This window comes from Melozone crissalis, unplaced genomic scaffold (genome assembly GCF_028551555.1).
Source record: "Melozone crissalis strain CALT ecotype California unplaced genomic scaffold, PUWL_Pcris_2 ptg000002l_1, whole genome shotgun sequence".
Classification (NCBI taxonomy): domain Eukaryota; kingdom Metazoa; phylum Chordata; class Aves; order Passeriformes; family Passerellidae; genus Melozone; species Melozone crissalis.
In genome coordinates, this window is record NW_026535780.1 from 12,295,249 (window position 1) to 12,312,449 (window position 17,201).

A 17,201-nucleotide genomic window follows, 5' to 3' on the forward strand; every position below is an offset into this window, starting at 1 on the left:
TGTTTGAGTTGTGGGGGCAATCGAGTGGCAGCAGCCAGTGATGCAGCCACAGCTGTGTGCTGGGGGAATATTGGCTTAACCAGGGCACTTAAATGGGATGTCTTGTCTGAGTTCCATCAGGTTTATGAAGGGGAAAGAGGCTTTGACTGGCAGACTTGCCAAGTCCATCAATAGCAAAAGCAACCGTGAGCTTAAACTATGAAAATAATTAAAAAACAAGAGAAAAATGTTGCAGTATTTGGCTGTATAAAGAGGGGAATATGAAGCGTATGTGTAAAAAAGGTATAATGCAGTAAGATAATTTAATATTGTAAGATAATTTCAGAATCCTACATTCACTTTTCTTATCCATTCTGGAAAAAAGCCTTTATGTAACAGGCTGACATCTAATCTGACACCTTCACTCTCACAAAAGGCTCAAACTCCATTTTATTTCCCCAAGAAAGGGCTAAGAAGTGATTGGTTTTTGTTTGCTCCATATATATATCTATATGTACAAGTAAATCAGGTAAAACTGCTTCCCAGCAAGCAAAAATGTTGTTGAGATTAGTGATGGGACACTGACAAGTGTGAACCAGAAGCAAGATGTGAGTTGGAATCACTGGATGTATTGCTGGGACATTTTAGGTAGGGGAATAACAGGGTCACTGTCACTTGGTTGAATGTCTTTCTGTAAACATCCCTGTGCCTCAGACAGCTCATGGCTTCTGTGTGAAGCAATTGTTGCATGACTGCTTACCCACTGTCACAGAAAGGTGGGATGGCTCTCCTGGCCCTACACTGTATGGCTGTATGTTCTTACTTTGCCAGTTCTGTTTTTCTCCCTCATTTTACTCATAGCACCATACTGACACTGGCAGCAGGCACATCTGCATCTTCTGTATTTGCACAGCTTCCCATGCTGGGATGCTTGGTGAGCAGAATTAATGGACAGCATCGAGGGTTAACACCAGTCCAGAGAGCTCACACGAGCATGCAACTCCAGAATATTCATTTATTTACTGTTTTCCATCTCTTTTTCTCTCTTCCACAGTGAAATACATGAGAGAAGCAACCCCCTATGTGAAGAAAGGCTCCCCCGTGTCGGAGATTGGCTGGGAGACGCCTCCCCCCGAGTCCCCGCGCCTGGGCTGCGCCTCTGCTGAGCCCACGGCGCAGCTCTCGCTCTCCATCCACAGGGACAGGAAGACAATTCCCCTCAAGATGTGCTACGTGACACGCAACCTGACGGTGCCAGACCCCGAAAACAGGTGAGTGGGGATTGCCTGGGCTGGGATTTCACTTGCACCTTGAATGGTTGCTGCCATTTGCTGCGCTGGGGTTGGTGAGCAGCACCAGGGCTCCGGCCACACGCAGTGACCCAGCAAGAGAAGCCAGCCCCGCTTTGGGAAGGGTGGGTGGTGGTGACAGAGCCACATGAGGCGTGGCTCAGCTTTTGGGATGCTAGAGGAACCTCAATGCAGCAATCCAGCACTTTTGTTGGAAATAAAATCTCGGGGGGTTGTTTTCATCATGATCAAGTGTCTGCTTTTGAAGGAAAAGACACTGTACACATTAATTGGTTACATCCTCCAGGCTGCCTAAATCTGATTCCACTAAATTGCATTTTCTTTCCTTTTTTAAATTAATATTGTTTTAAGAATGGTCTGGTTTGAGTATTCAGTTCTGGACATTAAAGTCAAGAAGAGGAGAAAAGTTCCACTTACACGGCATTAATGGGGAATTTTTGTGACTTGTTTTTTTTCTTAATGTTAAAAATAGGATGAGGTTTTACCAGCCCTTATTTATAACATATGTGGAACAGCTGCACTGCACCAGCACACTCCCTGATCCCTTCTCTAACAGCTGCTAATAAAAAAGAGAGCAGTCAAGTCAGTGATACAGACTAATTCTCCATCCAAATAATGGCCTTTTCATTTTTCTGCAGTGCTCAGAAGCTGGTGTAATGTCTTTGATACACAGCATTTACACATAGGCATAAACAGAAGTTACATTTTCATTTGCAGAAAAGGATAAGGAGAAGTGGGGAGAGAAGAAAGTGGCTTGGGAAGGATGTAATCTCTGTAATCGCTTGCACTGCAATTTAGAAACTTTAGTAGTATCTGTATTGTTTTCCATCTTTCCTTTTTATATTTGTCTGACCTTTTAATTTTCCCCCTCCATACTTTATTGTTTAGTATGACTTCACATTGCCTTGGCTCTTCATCCCACATAGTGGTTGCCACCATAGTCAGTGTAACTGACTGCTACGGAAGTGCAATTGTAAACATAACGCTAGCAGTCCTTTTCAGCTTAGATCTAGATGTTTATTGATATTGGCCACTCTTTTTCCACATATGTCTGCATAGTTTAAGGTTTGACAGCCGTATCACCTGTCTGAGAGTTTGTCTTTCTCTCTGCCATGGTGTGTATTTTAAAAATATTCATACAGGTCACATTTTTGGAATCAGTACAATGTATTGATACTTTGCCTGCATTGACTTTATTTTCTCATATTTTTTCCCCTTTCTTTTTTGATTTTATTGTAGTTTTCACCTTCTGTCACTCTCCTGGCCCTCAGTTGGTTTGAGAGCCAGGATTGACTCAGAGGGACACACACTCATTGCTCATGATACCTCTGCAATGGAGCTGACTTTTTTGAAGTATGCTACATGTGTGTGTTTTCTTCAGTGTTACTAGGAAGTAATGTGTGAGAGACTCGTATTGCTTGTTATCATGGTTTTCATTTTGTGTTGCTGTCATTTCCTGTGGAAAGAGTGACTTCTGATTTTTACTGTAGTCCAGCACAGTGCAGTCTGAGATGGATTTTTCCATCCAAGCATGCAGTACCTCACCATCTTGCTAGCTGCTGTGTTGTAGTAGCACCCCATGGATTAGCATCTTTACTGATTTCTGTGTTTTTTAACAATTCTGAACACTGGAACTCATATTTCCCAGTATTAACGCTATTACAATGTAGTGACCCTTTCTTACTGGAATGCCTTCCAAGATAGTAATCCGATTCCAGAACAATAGTTTTGTCTTTGCTCACAGCAGAGCCTAAGCCATGTCCTTACATGCTTACAACACTTCTGTTTCATAACCCAGTGACCTGACACACATAGATTTTGTAACTGATGGTGTCACTTTGCTGGATGGCCTTAAGAGAGCTCTGCTGGCGAGATGCCAGAGCATATGTTGGCCATTAAAGGTCTCCTTTGGACTATAACTGAGCTAATTTTCGTTTAAGAGCAAGTGTGGACATGGAAAGCCTGAGTTTTCCAGTGCAGTGATTTCTTCACTGCAGGCTGGGGATAATGTCAGCAGCCTTCTGGGACCAGGATTAACTGATTTGATGTCCAGCATGAGAAGATACCTATGTTAAGGGACCCAAAAGGAAATACTTGCTTGTTGGCACTGAATTATCTCCAGTTCTTAGAAAGCTGCAGTGAAATGTGCATTTAATGGGCATGGAGGAGTATTGTTTTTCCCATTAGAGCTGGTAGCCCTGCATAGGACTTTTTTCTTCTCATGGAAGACCGACCTCAGTTCAGAGATTCTCAAGTCTATGTCTATTCTCAGATGGTTTGGTGAACTTGTTATTTTGGAGCAGAAGTGATGTCTGTTGCTTTTACAGCCAGCAGTTCTCAGATGTCTCCTTCACCTGATCTGCCTGTGGGTTCATTCTGGAGGAGATCTTTTCTGTTACCTGATAAAAAAAGCTGTAAGATACCAAGGAGAAGATCCTTAATACAAATCAATACCAAAATTAGTGTGTAGAATTTTTTTTTATGATAAAAGCATGGCAAGAGGAGAAAATATGCAGAGCATCTATGCCATTTTTCTCTAGGTGCAGGGCTTGTTATATTTAGGCTGGAAGAAACTGGTTAAAATAACTGCTACTAAAATCAGTTGTTTGCTGTGTTTTCGCTGATAAGTGACCTTTTTGGTGGCAGCAGTAAAGGTTAATGTCAGGCCTCACTGAGGAGCATCCCCTCCTAATGGAGGAACATGTGGAAATGATCATGGCTAGTAATGCCAATAAACAGAAAATCTTCTGCAGTGTAGAAAGCTTTTCATCAATTTCTGGTGATGATAGTAAGGAACAGGAGAAAAAAAAATGTCTCTCAGGTGAAATTTTTTCTGTTGGTGCTTTTAAAATCTTGGGATATAATACAAAGGTACTTCTGTACACAACACAGGAGACACAACATTCCCTGGAGAAATGAGACAATGCTATGTGGATAGCAAAGGTTTTCTCGTCTGCTCTTGAAGTCACCCTAAAATTCTGCTTGCACATCTTTCAGCCAAACCCAGCAGGTGTGGGCCTGGTCCTGTCACCACACATCATGTTCTTCCAGTGTCAGGAGTCCAGAGCAGTGTGATCTCAACGGGAACTTCAGCAGGGTCCAGCCTTAATGACTGGGTTCTTCATTGGCATGATTTGGCCCTCTGATGGGAAAGGTTTGCTTTGGTCTGGAAGCTAGGAAAAATGGACTGAGATGGATTCCCAGCAGTGAACTTTTCCTATCACTGTCCATTTCAGGATTGGACTAATTACAATCAGAAGATAAAATTGAGCAGGTACATTCTATAGGTGTGTGTTGGGTTCTTTCATGGCCAGGTTCTGGTAGCAGAGGGGCTACAGAGGTGGCTTCTGTGAGAAGCTGTCAAGAACTTCCTCCATGTCCTACAGTGCCAATGGCAGCCAGCTCCAAGGTGGGCCCACTGCTGGTCAAAGCTGATCCAATTGGGAATTGTAGTAACACCTCTGTGATAACAGATTTAAAAAGGAAAATAAGAAAGTTGCTTTGCAGATGGAATTGTGGCCAGATAAGATTGGAGTGAGAATATGTGAAAGAAACATCTCTGCAGCCACCAAGGTCGATGAGGAAGGAGGGGCAGGAGCTGTTCCAGGCGCCAGAGCAGAGATTCCCCTGCAGCCCCTGGTGCAGCCACTGGGGAGGCAGCTGTGCCCCTGCAGCCCATGGAGGATCACAGGGATGCAGAGACCCACCTGCAGCCCATGGAGGATCACAGGGATGCAGAGACCCACCTGCAGCCCATGGAGGAGCCCATGCCAGAGCAGGTGGATGCCCAAAATAGTCTGGGATTGTGTGGGAAATCTGTGCTGAAGCAGGTTCCTAGCAGGGACCTGTGGAGAGAGGAGCCCAGGCTGGAGCAGGGTTGGTGCCAGGACTTGTGGGGGATCCATGCAGGAACAGCCTGCTCCTGAAGGACTGCACCCTGTGGAAAGGGAGCCACACTGGAGCAGTTCATGAAGATCTGCAGCCCATGGGATGGACTCACACTGGAGAAGTTCATGAAGAACTGCATGAGAGGAGCCCCACACTGGAGCAAGGGAAGGACTCCTGTCCCTGAGCAGCAGCAGAAACAACCTGTGATGAACTGTGTAACCCTCATTCCCTGTCTCCTTGTGCCACTGGAGGGGAGTAGGTAGAGCCTGGGAAGGAAGGGGGTGGAGGGGAGAAGGTGTTTTTAAGATTTATTTTGCTTCTCAGTAATCTCAGTGATTTTGTAAGTAATGCATTCAATTAATTTCCTGAAGTTGGAGCCTGTTTTGTCCGTGGTGGTATTTGGTGAGGGATTGCTCGTGATCCTTATCTCAGCTTAGGAACCTGTTATATTTTCTGTTCCCTCTCCACTAGTGGAGGGGTGTGATAGAGTAACTTTGCTGGGTGCCTGGGATTCAGGGTAAACTTACTACAAGATGGCAGAGGAACTGGGTGGTATCCATTCATTCTGGACTGTGCACAGTGAGCTGCATCTGGGAATTCCCTGAGCTTCCCGAGACATCAAGCAGGTGCAGAACAGGACAGACTGAGACCTGTTTACTCCAAAGGCAGCAATAGATTCAAGCAGCTTCATTACTTTGAGGTGTTTTTGTTTGTTTGATTTTCTTTTTTATTTGCATTGGGAAATACTGATTTATTGAATGAAGTATTCCCAATATCTTTTGTGAAGCCATTGCTCCCCAAACTTCCTTTTGCACACATTTTTAAATAATAATTTCTTCTTACATTATTTAATAACAGCAATGTCAGTAATGCACAGTAATAGTGTCAGTGAGATTTAACATTTTGAACTGTAGTTGGTGTATAAGTAACTTATGCAGCATGAAATAGCAGTGTGATTCTATAACAGCATTTCAAAATATTAAATATAAAATAAATTCTAGTGAATTTGCATGTATTTACTTTTGTTACAATAAGACATGAAAACAAAAGTTAAAGCTTTTTTAAAGAAACAACTTAATGTCAAACAGATTTAATATGACATGGTAGAAACAAGTCCTTGCATCAAAAAAACTTGAGTCATGAATGCTCCCAACAAATATTAGGCATAAGCAGAAGATTGTAAAAATGCAGTAAAAAGACAAACATCTTGAAGTAGGTGAGGGAATGAAAGACGAAGCAGCTCCTGTACCTCTTTGAGTTCCTGCTTATATAATTTAAGGGGAACTGAGGGGATAGGGAGGCAAGTATTAGGCAGTAGAGAAGGTTCTGGATATCTCATTGATGAAAACGTGGTCTGGCTCATGCCCCCAGCCTGCCTCTCTCCTCTTTAGAGAACAGGGCCATGCCTTGGTTCTGCCAGCTATCAGCAGGCTCTGATGTGCAGATTCTCCTCCAAGAGCAGTGTGCCTTAGGGGTGTACCTTTGCAGCCTGGGGTTTTCTCTGCTGTTGGGGGAATGGTTTCCCTGAGTCACTTAAGTCTGGGGCTCACAGAGGGCAGGGCTGTGCCACAGAGTGACCAGAGATGAGTTACAGCCGCTCTTGGAGAGCACAGGTCACACTTACCTTGTTTTCTGCCTCTTAGGAGGTGGTTTGACAGCCCTGAGCATAGTCAGTGGCACTGGCATAGCAAGCCCAGGTGGGGTTTGTGATGGGCAGAGGCTGAGCCCTGCACCAAGGAGGAAGGAGGTGATGCCCATTTCCAGCACTGTGCTGGCACTGCTGACATGCTGGAGCTGTGTCACTCCTGGGTGGACATCCACAGCTCTGTGGGGCTTCCTGGGGAGGTGGGAATTTATTTCCCTAGTGCACAGTACAGATTTAGCTGGACTGGGCTCTGGTTTAGGAAGCCTTTTTTCTGTTCCTGTATGTTGTAGGTAGGCAAGGAAAGACAAAGAATTTATGTCTGCATGGGGGATAGAGCATGGATAAAGATACAGAATGGGTGCATTACCAGTATTAAAAGTTGCCCTCCACATCTCCTCAAGCAATTTGTGCTTTGCTCCTTGTGTTGTTATTGAGCTGCTCTCTGGCTGTAGAGCCTCTGTGAAATGCACAGACCATACTTAATTCATAGTGTTGTTGTGAGCTACAGCTTGAGATCCTTGGATGAAAGGCACATAGCAGTTAATTATCATTATTGGTACAGACATGTTGTACTGTATGAATATCAATAAGTCCTTTGAAGAAGTCATTGAGCATGCTTGAGTCAGTCTGATTTATATCAAGAATTTTTGTTAGCATTTGGATTTTTTTTTCCTGGTGGGCTGTGTTTATTATCTCCTTAGATTACTATATCAACAATCCAACATTAAAGTAAAGCAACTTGAAAGAGTATAATTCAAATCCAGAAAAGAACAAAAGTGCTGATAATCAGGGTGAAACTCTGGTTGACTCTCCCCTCATCCTTAAATCACCCTGTTGTGCTATTACAGTGTGCTTGGTCTGTTACAGCCTGGCCCACAAAAGGCTGTGAATTTAAAGTCATGATGAACGTGTGTTTTTAACCTTAGCTTCCAACTATTTTACTGTAATGGATCCAAATCCAGCCTTTGTGTGAAACTGGATGTCTCTTGTTGTGTTCCTATTCTGTAACTGCTGATCTGCTTGCAAAACCTGCTCTTTATGGGAAGGGATGAACAAGTAAGCAGCACCTGAGGTTTATCTACTGTTGCCTCTTTCAAGCTGAGAGAACTTAGTAATTCAGTTAAAAAGGCATTGGCTGCATCCTCTTCAGTACTCTGAGAGTAGGAGAGGGAAGAATTTGGGGTATGGACAGCAGGAGTGGAGTTGTGTGGTGGGTCATGGGGAAGGCCTCCTCTTCCTCCTTGATACCCTGCGTGGCTGTGACCCTTCTCAGTAGCCAGGGTCACTGCATTCAGGGCTAGGGTTGTCTCATGAGGGACTGTGACTTTGCATTTTTTCTCTCATAACAGTGTTTTGGGGGCAAGTCATTAACTGCTACAATTAATAATCCATTAACTGCTAGATTTGATAATTAATGGTTCTATAATTTGTTGTCTGACAGTTCTCTGCCATCTACATCATCTGCTTTTTGGGCAGCCCTGCAATTGCTGGTGCATTTTGTAAGCTGCAGTCATCTATCTTGATCAGGGGCAGTTTTCTAAACCTGTAGGAGCTGGAGCTCTGAAGCTTCTAGACAGAAATAGTGATTTCTAAATTTGTTTTTCATTATGTGAAATAGTTGTTTTCTATAATTTGTGAAACTCCCCACAAGCCAAACAGTTTTAGTCTGGATCATACCAATTTTTCTGTTAGCCACAGTTTTTTTCTCATGTTTCTTGAAAGGCCACTGAGATCATACACTTCTGTAGGACTATCCCTCCCATAAAGATGAGCATTTTTGCCTTTTCAAGACAAATCACAAAACTAAAGTGAACTTCATTACTTTCTTTTTCATTATTAAATTCTTGTTCTGTTAAGTCATGTTAAAATAGGTTTCTAATGTCCTAAAGACTGATGTTGTCTCTGGATAATGGTTTGAGAGCTGAATTACTGGGAGATGCACCAGGATCTGGGGACACAGTGGAAACCCCTGAGTTTTCCTGCAGGGTGCTTGAGATACCAGTGTAGAACTGGATTGTTACAGCATGTTGTGACTGACCTTCAATCTCTGCAGGTCCTGGTGAATTTGGGACTAGGCATGTCTCATTTTCTTAAAAAAAAAAAAAAAAAAAGATGAATCTTTTCTCCTGGTGTAATGGCATGGGGCTTTCTCCCTTCCCCATCCTTCTGGCCATACAGGTGAGCTCCTGGTGCCCTTCCCATCTCCAGCATAAATCCAACAGGAATGGGTAAATCTCTTGCACGTGTAACTTAAAAGCAGTGTCTGTGCATGCATGCATATATGTGACTGTAAATAAAACTTTATGGATATCTGTGTGTATGTGTGAGCTGGGCTGGACATGACCTGACAGGAATAAAATGTGTCCCTGTGAGGTGGGTGGTGAGGAAGGAGGTGAGTGATGAGGAGATGGCAGTAAGTAAGGCTGCAAGAAAGCTTTCAGCTGGATATTTGATTAGCAAGTTTTTAATCAAAGTCTTTATTTCCTGTGAAAATATTTAAATAATGAAAAAAACCCCACCATATGCTGATGGGGTTTTGTGTTGCATTTTGGGTTTTTTTCAGCCATGCTTCAGTTAGGGGAATTTTGAAAAAGAAAAAGAATTTGGATTTTTCCAATCAGCTTCAGCTGTAGAGGGTTGAGCTGAGAAATGGAAAAAAGAGCAAAGGAACTGGAAAATAATCAGGTGAAGGGAAACAGGAAAAAAAGGAACTGCCTTGGGAAATGGATGGAGGGAAGAGAGGAGCACAAATTAAGAAAAAATGATTAAAGAAGAAGCCAACCAGCAAGGCAGAGCAACAAGCCCAGATAGTGAAGACTGCAGCAGACTTTACTTAACAAAAACTTTTGTAAAAAAGAAAAAAACCAAAGGTCTCAGAAGGTGTAGAAAGAGAGATGCTCCAAGAAATGTGTCACAGAGTAAAGGGAAAGGAAGAGCAGTGGGAGTGCTGCAGGGAAGAGGAGAACAAATAGTTAATCCTGTTTTTATGTGCATCTCTATGTAAAGGTATATAAGTGCTGACACCCAAGCTTCTGCTAAATAATGTTGAAGAGAAGTTTAAAGACCCCTGAGATGTCCCAAAGAAATAATGTTGATGTGCAAGGGTTTCAGTTTCCTGCTATGCTCCCAGTCCCCACAGTCCTTGTGTTTTGGCTTGGAGACAGTGACAACCTCAAGGCTCTTTTTCCTGCCTGGCTGTTGTCCTGTGCTCAGTGCTGGCCTTTCCCTTCCCTACCAGCCCATCTGCAAATTGGATTTCAGTCTCACAGCTCTGATCTGGCCTGATCTGCCATTGATTAAGGAGCAGGATTTTCAGCTGGTGTATTTACAGCTACTTTCTCTTGCACCTCGTGTAGGCAGGGGAATGGCAGCAAATGGCAGTCACAGTGTGAGCCCTGCTGCTGGGCTGCCATCAGAGGTGCCCCAGCTCAGTGTTGGTAGATGCTGAGGCTGGTCCTTATTAGTGCTTAGGTTGTGTGTGAATACTTTGCTATTGTAATAATACCTTGTGCTCACTTCTAGCTTGCTTTCTCCTGTGTTTCTGCTGATGGAAATTCCTCTTTTACTGTAGTAAGAGTTTTGCTGAAGTTGCTACTTCTTCTCATCACTTACAGCTTTTCCATCAGACTCCGTGTCTGTTCAGTGGGAAGATGGGTCTACTGCCAGTTGTGAGTGTCAGGAGGTGACCCATGCACACTGTCCCCACAGAAGCTGGCAGTACCTCTGGGACACTGGCTCCCAGGTGGGGCCTCTTCCTACAGCTCTCAGAGGCCAGTAATTGATCCAGAAGGAATTTGTGGCTTTGTAGTCACGGTTGTTTGACTTTGGTTTTGCTTCACTTGGCAAGTAAGCAGTGATCCCTGGGATTCTTGATCATGGAAGTCAAAAAGTAGATCTATAACATAAAGAGACATTGAGACATACCCTGCTAGATAAGGTACACCTGCCATTTCTCTTCCAGCAAGACTTTCTTCCGTGACAACTCATCCACAAGACAGAGCTGATCTGTCAGCAGCCCTACTAATTTTCCATTTCCATATCAGTTTTCACCTGCACTTGTGGATCACATCCTCTTCTTTCCCCTGGGCCCTACTACAGCATTTCCTAACAACAAGAGTGGCATTCCTTTCACAAGACATTAATTCATCTCCAAACCCATGATCTCTTACTTATGCAGCAGCCTGAGACCCTCCACCCTGTTCTCAATTTGAAGGGGGCATTTCCCACTCTTACCAGCTGCAGCTATATGCTCTTTGCCAAGCCCAGCTGCAGCTCCAGCTGCTGAAGGTTTGCTTTGCTGCTGCTGCCTTGAGTTTGCCTGAGGGAGCTCTGGTCAGTGTATTGAATATACCAATCACATCTTCTGTTTAAATTTCAGCATCTTCTAAAGTTAAATCAAATTCCTGACATCTCTATGAAATAATGCTGTTTGTGGGGTTTTTCCCAAATAATTTACCCCAGCTGCTCCTTGGAACAGCACTTTTGCCATTGTTTCATGCTGAATCTGCTGTGAAGAAGGCTGAACTCTTTATTCCTGGATTACCAATATTCAGTACAATTACAACCAGAATATAAAAGAAAAAATCAAGAAAGTAAAATGGAAGAGATTTTTTTAAGCACTGCAGTGTAAGAGTCCTGCTCCTTAATATTCATATACATTTAAAAACTATTCAATTACTTTTGTGGTTGCTCTGGGTGGAGAAGGCAGTCTGTGATGTCTCTGCAGGTTGGTCAGCATCTGCATGCAGTGGTGTGAGCAAGTCCATTGCAGAACCAAATCCTTTTTTTACTTGCATGTGGCACAACTCATCTGATATCCCTTGTATTAAAGCCCAGCTGGTGGCAAATGGAAATGAAATCAACTGTGACAGCTCATTAGTGATATATACACCCTCTGGTTGGACATCGGTCTAGTCCAGCTCCCAGGAAAGTATCTACATCATTTTTAGCACTGTAAGCTGAAAGTCACCAAGTAACTGTTAATACAGCAAGTACTCTTCTGACAGCAAGGGGACTGAGAGCCTTTCACATAGAAAAATTCCACTTGATTACCAAGCGGTGCTTGCTTGGTAAAATTGCTTTCACTTCCATTTAGGTTCATCAAATGAAGATGCTTCTTCAGAGAGTATGCTGGGGAATTCACTGCAAGCCTAACAGTCTCTCTGGAATATTTTCCTTGCAGACTAAGCCCAAAGTTTCCATTGCTTAATTTTAATGTATTCTGTTCCTGGTTCATCTCCTGATGCAGCACATAGAATTCAAAAGAACCTTAACAGTTTTTCAAAATTTATTTTATAACAAAACCTACAACTTTTCAAATATAAATCAGGTTGTGTTCTTCTAAATCCCCCCTTTTCCTGGAAAGGTTCCTATGTTTGTATACTCAGAAAAACCAAAATTATTTAGTGTGGTTTCATGTGCAGACAGTGATGGAGGGGAAGTGCAGAGTGAACAGTTTGGCCTTTGATTCATCTTTAAGTTTGCAAAGTCAGTGGCAGACTGTTTTGTTCCTCTCTGTGCCAGTGCAAAATCAAAGTAGTGTGATGGACTTGAATAACTCTGGCTCCAGCTTATCATTAACTTCAAGGGATTTACTCCACGCTTTAATCAGTTACTGAATACATAATCTGACCCAGGAAGAGTCATGAAGTGTAACTCAGTGCCTGATTTGGTCCTGAGCCAGTGCTGGTGGCAGAAGTACTTTCAAGAGTTTTGATAAAAGGTATTTCTTAGATAATGAACACTCCTACAGAAAGAAGCTTTATCAAAAGTGGAATGAGTATGGTCTACCAAACATTTGCTTTCAACTCCTTCTGATCCTCTGTGAAGTAGAAAATCTGATGAGGAGAGGAAGGGAGTTTTCCTCTTACGTGCCAGGCTACAGCATTTGGAAGCACTGGGTTTTGTGTCACCCCCGTGTTCTGCGGGTGGAGAAGGGGATGCTGGAAACATCCTCAGCTCACTGAGGGTCTTTGAGAAGGAGAGAGAAAATTACTCTTTTATTATAAGGTTTGCCAAATGATCTCTGAGAAAATGTGATATCATTCATATGCATTGCCAAGCTGGAGAGATGCCGCGCATCTTGGCAGGCATCTAGAGCTAACATATAATTCCTTTGGGTTGGTATGGGCTTTATCAGAAACAGCTCCATATGCACTATTTACATAACTGTGGTGGAGTGTGAGAATAAACACAGCTGTGGCATTGCCCTAAATATTTCAATTCAGTGGGGAATTAAGGGAACTTTATCACTGAACTGCAGATAAACAGAAGTCAGTAAGAGGTGGTCAGTTTAGCCAAGGAACAAATCAAAACTATAATGGCTAGACTGCTGGAAGCATTTAAGTGCCTTAGTCTTGGAGTTTACTAAGGTCACTGGTATTTTCTTCTTTTCAGAAAGTATGGAAATGCCATCAGTCAGCTGCTATACAGAAAGCATAATCCATTTGGACTGGTGAATCAAAGCAGCGTGGGCTGAAAGGCAGAAAAGGAAAGAGTTTATAGGGATGCAGCACTTTCAGCATCTGATTGCAGTCAGAGCCCATGGGTTTCCGGGAAGATTGGAAGTTTATTTTAGTATCTCCATCCCAGTTGACTGTGGAGACAGGAGTCCTGGGTTTTTGGTGGAAATCTGCAAGCTTGATTTCCTAAGGTTTTCTAGTCCAGATCTTATAGCAGTCGCCAGTAGTAGAATTCAGGCAGTTGAGAATTTAGACTTCGGGGTGTGTAAGTAAAAGTTGGCCTGTGTAGCAGCTTGCTGAGGAATGATGCCTGCAGATGTATTTCTGGGAGTGGAAAAGTGCTGTGGATAAATAATAATTTAAGAATAATTTTCAGCATGGTCAAAGCAGCATCCTGTATTGAACTAAGTTTTGAGAAGTGTCAGTAGGATTGTCCAGTCATCTTGTTACTCAGCTCATGGAACAAGGAAGACTTTCTGCAATTGTGGTGCATCAGCATCACACTTTGGTGACTTTGGACAAGCATTCCCAAGCTAGCTCCATTACAAGTCACTGAGGGATGAGTATTTTTGCAAGCATGGCTCAGTATGTGTGTATGCATATGTATACTAGAATTTAGACTTTGGTATCACATTTGAATATGTAGATATTAGAAAGAATATGCATTGTTTAGAACCCCTTATACAGAACTGTTGACAATTGTCTAAATGTTCATTATTTTAGGGGATAGAACTCTTGTAGAAATACTTAAATAGTCCCATCAAGGCAAATGCACTTTAATGAAGGCCACAGTACTAAAATACCTGCTTGTATGTTAATCCACTTGTTTGAAGGAAGAATTTACAAACTAGAGGTAAATAAGTTGCCATTTGCAAGCTCTTTCAGCTCTCAATAATTTATTTTTAAGTCAAAACCTGCTACAACTCTAACTTATAAAGAAATCACACAAGTTTTCTGCTGTTCCTTTGCAGCAGAAAAGCAGCACTTTCTTCTGAGCCTTCAGAGTCTGTGTTCAGCACTTTGTTTACTGCATGATGTGCAGCGAGTTTGTAGGTGGAAGTCCCCTGTAGAAACCACAGGCTTTGTAAAGAGCATTGTTTCACACAATCTGTGTGGTGTGTTAACATTTTTCAAATGCAGCACAGTACTCCTGTGTTGTCCAAATAATTTATGTTTTTAAAAGAAGTATTAAAATAGGAGACAGAGGACTGAAAATCCTGATTGCTGCTCCTGGCCCGTTCCCTGCCTTGTCTGGATTCTTCCACTTTTCCTTTTTTTTGTTGGTGAAATGAGGATGCTGTCACTGACCTCATTTGTGAAATACTGTAAGATCTCCTGCCAAAAACTGTTCTGTAAGTAATAAGCAACATTTCACTGATTACCACAATGTATTTTGAAAATCCAAGCCTGTCTAGCTTGTTTTTGGTGGTGGCTGCCTACAAGAACACACTCCAGCTGCAGTTCAGAGTCACAGTGGGACTCAGCAGTGGGAGAGCTGTGTTTGTGATGGAAAGACAGACTGGAGTAGGGAGGCTGTGCATTATTGTAATGATCTGTGGACGCAAATGGCTAAATCCTAACCATGAAGGAGATGGCTGTTTCTAGCAGTTCAGAAAAAATGGGAGTGTGATTTGGAACGTGCCTGTCTATAAATACAGTTTTCTAGTTCACAAGACTGCCATCATGTATCAAGGAATTTTACTTTGGTACTTGAAACTGAAAATTTGGTGCATCCTGGGGTGGCTAAATAAGAACATTAAATTTCAGATAGTGCTGAACTGCAGCAGCTTTACTGAGGAAACATGCATTACTGTTGGCTCAGTGCTTCCTGAAAAATCAAGCCACTTCTTAAGCTATCCAGTGATTTAAGACCCTGAACAGTTCAGCTGCTGAGTTTGGAAAATCATGACCTTTTCTATATTTAGAACAGTGTCTACGTGGAAACCTCCCCTTCTCAAAATGGACAAACATGAAACCAGGGATCCTTCCTCTCTGAGCCCCAGAGAGCTGTGCAGATCCAGTCACCCTCTGTTCTGGATTCTGCTCTGGCTTAACCAAATAATTAAAAACAATTAACTCTTAATTGTTAGTTAAGCTCCAGATTGCTGGATTTTGTAATTGCACAACAAATATTTGCAGTACAGTTCTGTTTTGAACTTCAACCTGAATAAATTCCACTGAACTAATTAATTTTCTGCTGCAGAAAGGAGTCATTGTGTGTCCCAGAGCCTGGGCAGGCATACACAGGACAGAAGTACATGCTTAGGCTCAGATCCCAGGTTGAATTTGGGAGGGTAACATTTGGGGCTGTCACTGTACTTTTATAATAAAAAAGCACAAATGTGACACAGAGTTGAGTGATGGGCAATGACCAGGGCTTTGTTTTGTAATTGCCACATAAAGATAAAACGGGCTATTACTTTGTGGGTTATTTACCAGATGTTCAAGTAAAATGGCCCACAAAGCTATAAAGAGCACACAAAGCCCCATTAATAACTAATAACTTCACTAAGAACAGAGCTGAAATAGCTGCAGCTGCCTGTCAAAGCACTTTTGTTGTTGTTGTTAGCAAAGGTGTTGGCACAGGTTCCATTACCACAATGAACAGGATTCATTTTCCTGAAAACTGTGTTCAGTTGTAATTTTCAAACCGCAGTGGAAACCACAGGATAGTCCAGTAGGAATGTTTTCTTTGAAACAGAACTCATTTCCTTCTACAGGGGTTTGAAAATCTGTGAAAGGTGCCTGCCAGCAGCAATCACATGATTGTTGTTAGCACTTTCTTGTAGCCACTGTTAGCAGGCTCTAAATGGAGCATTGAGGATGCTGGTAACTCCTGGAGATGGCCAGTTTTTCTGTTGTGCCAGGCCTGTGTTAATGTGTAGTGGTATCACTGAAACCACAGAGCAATCCTAGGAAAATCCCTCTGTTTGGGATGGGGATGATTTTCATTTATCTCTGCATGGATAAAGTAAACATACTGTAAAACTCTGGTTGTGCCATGATAACCAGCTAAGGAAAGCAGCAGCTTATCCCTGGCTTCTCCACAGTCACCATCCATGCAGTCTGTGGTTCTGGGCAGTGTCTGTGTTAGTGAATTTATATTCTAAACTCTATTGACATGCTGTATGTGAGGTTGCATCAGCACTGGCAAATCCCGTTCTCAGGGATGTTATCATAGTGCCAGTAGAGACCTGGCTTCAGTTAAGATGATCTTACTCTGTTCAGGTGTTTTAAAGGTAAGTTCTTAGTGCTAGGTCTCAGTATTAGTATCCAGTTTAACTCATTGCATTCACTAAATGAGGTAATAAATGTAGCTGCCTATTAGTATATGAATGAACATAATGTTTTTCCCCCCATTTTTCTAGAATTATTGAAGTTCATTCACCTGATGCCAAGCACACCGTGGTGCTCAGGAGTAAGGATTCAGCTACAGCCCAGGCCTGGTTCAATGCCATCCACTCCAGTGCCAATGAGCTCATCCCCAGGGTGATTGCAGAGGTCAGAGACCAGCTGGGTAAAACAGGGATTGCTGGAAGTCGAGAGATTAGGCATCTAGGCTGGCTTGCAGAAAAGGTAATGGAAACATTCTTATTTTCATTTCTAAGCTCTCTATCTCTTATTCTCTGTTCTTGAATTCAGCCTTGCCTGGAAGTAGAGAGACTAAATGAGATTCTGAAGTTTGATTTACCTTTCCTTGAAGACCTTTCTTTTCTTAACGTGCCAATTTTTGTGCTTTAAAAAAATCAAGCAGAAAACTGTTATGTCCCCAGAAGTCTTTGCTTCTACATGCCAATTAACAGAGACTTTCCTGGGAGATCAAAAAGTCTCAAATCAAGTTCAAGGATGGGACATGAGTCACAAATACTTACACCGGCCCTTGAGTTCACCTGCTGTTAAATTCCTATCATGTGTATG

At 42.5% G+C, this 17,201-nt stretch overlaps 1 protein-coding gene across 1 annotated transcript in view; it reads left to right on the forward strand.

Moving 5' to 3' along the window:
* Positions 1 to 17,201, forward strand: part of SNTB1 (syntrophin beta 1) — a 109,634-nt gene that overhangs the window by 54,540 nt on the left and 37,893 nt on the right. Inside the window, exons 2-3 of the mRNA XM_054269633.1 lie at positions 1,034 to 1,250; positions 16,652 to 16,859. Of these exons, the coding sequence (XP_054125608.1) occupies positions 1,034 to 1,250; positions 16,652 to 16,859 (425 nt within the window). The remainder of the gene's footprint in view (positions 1 to 1,033; positions 1,251 to 16,651; positions 16,860 to 17,201) is intronic.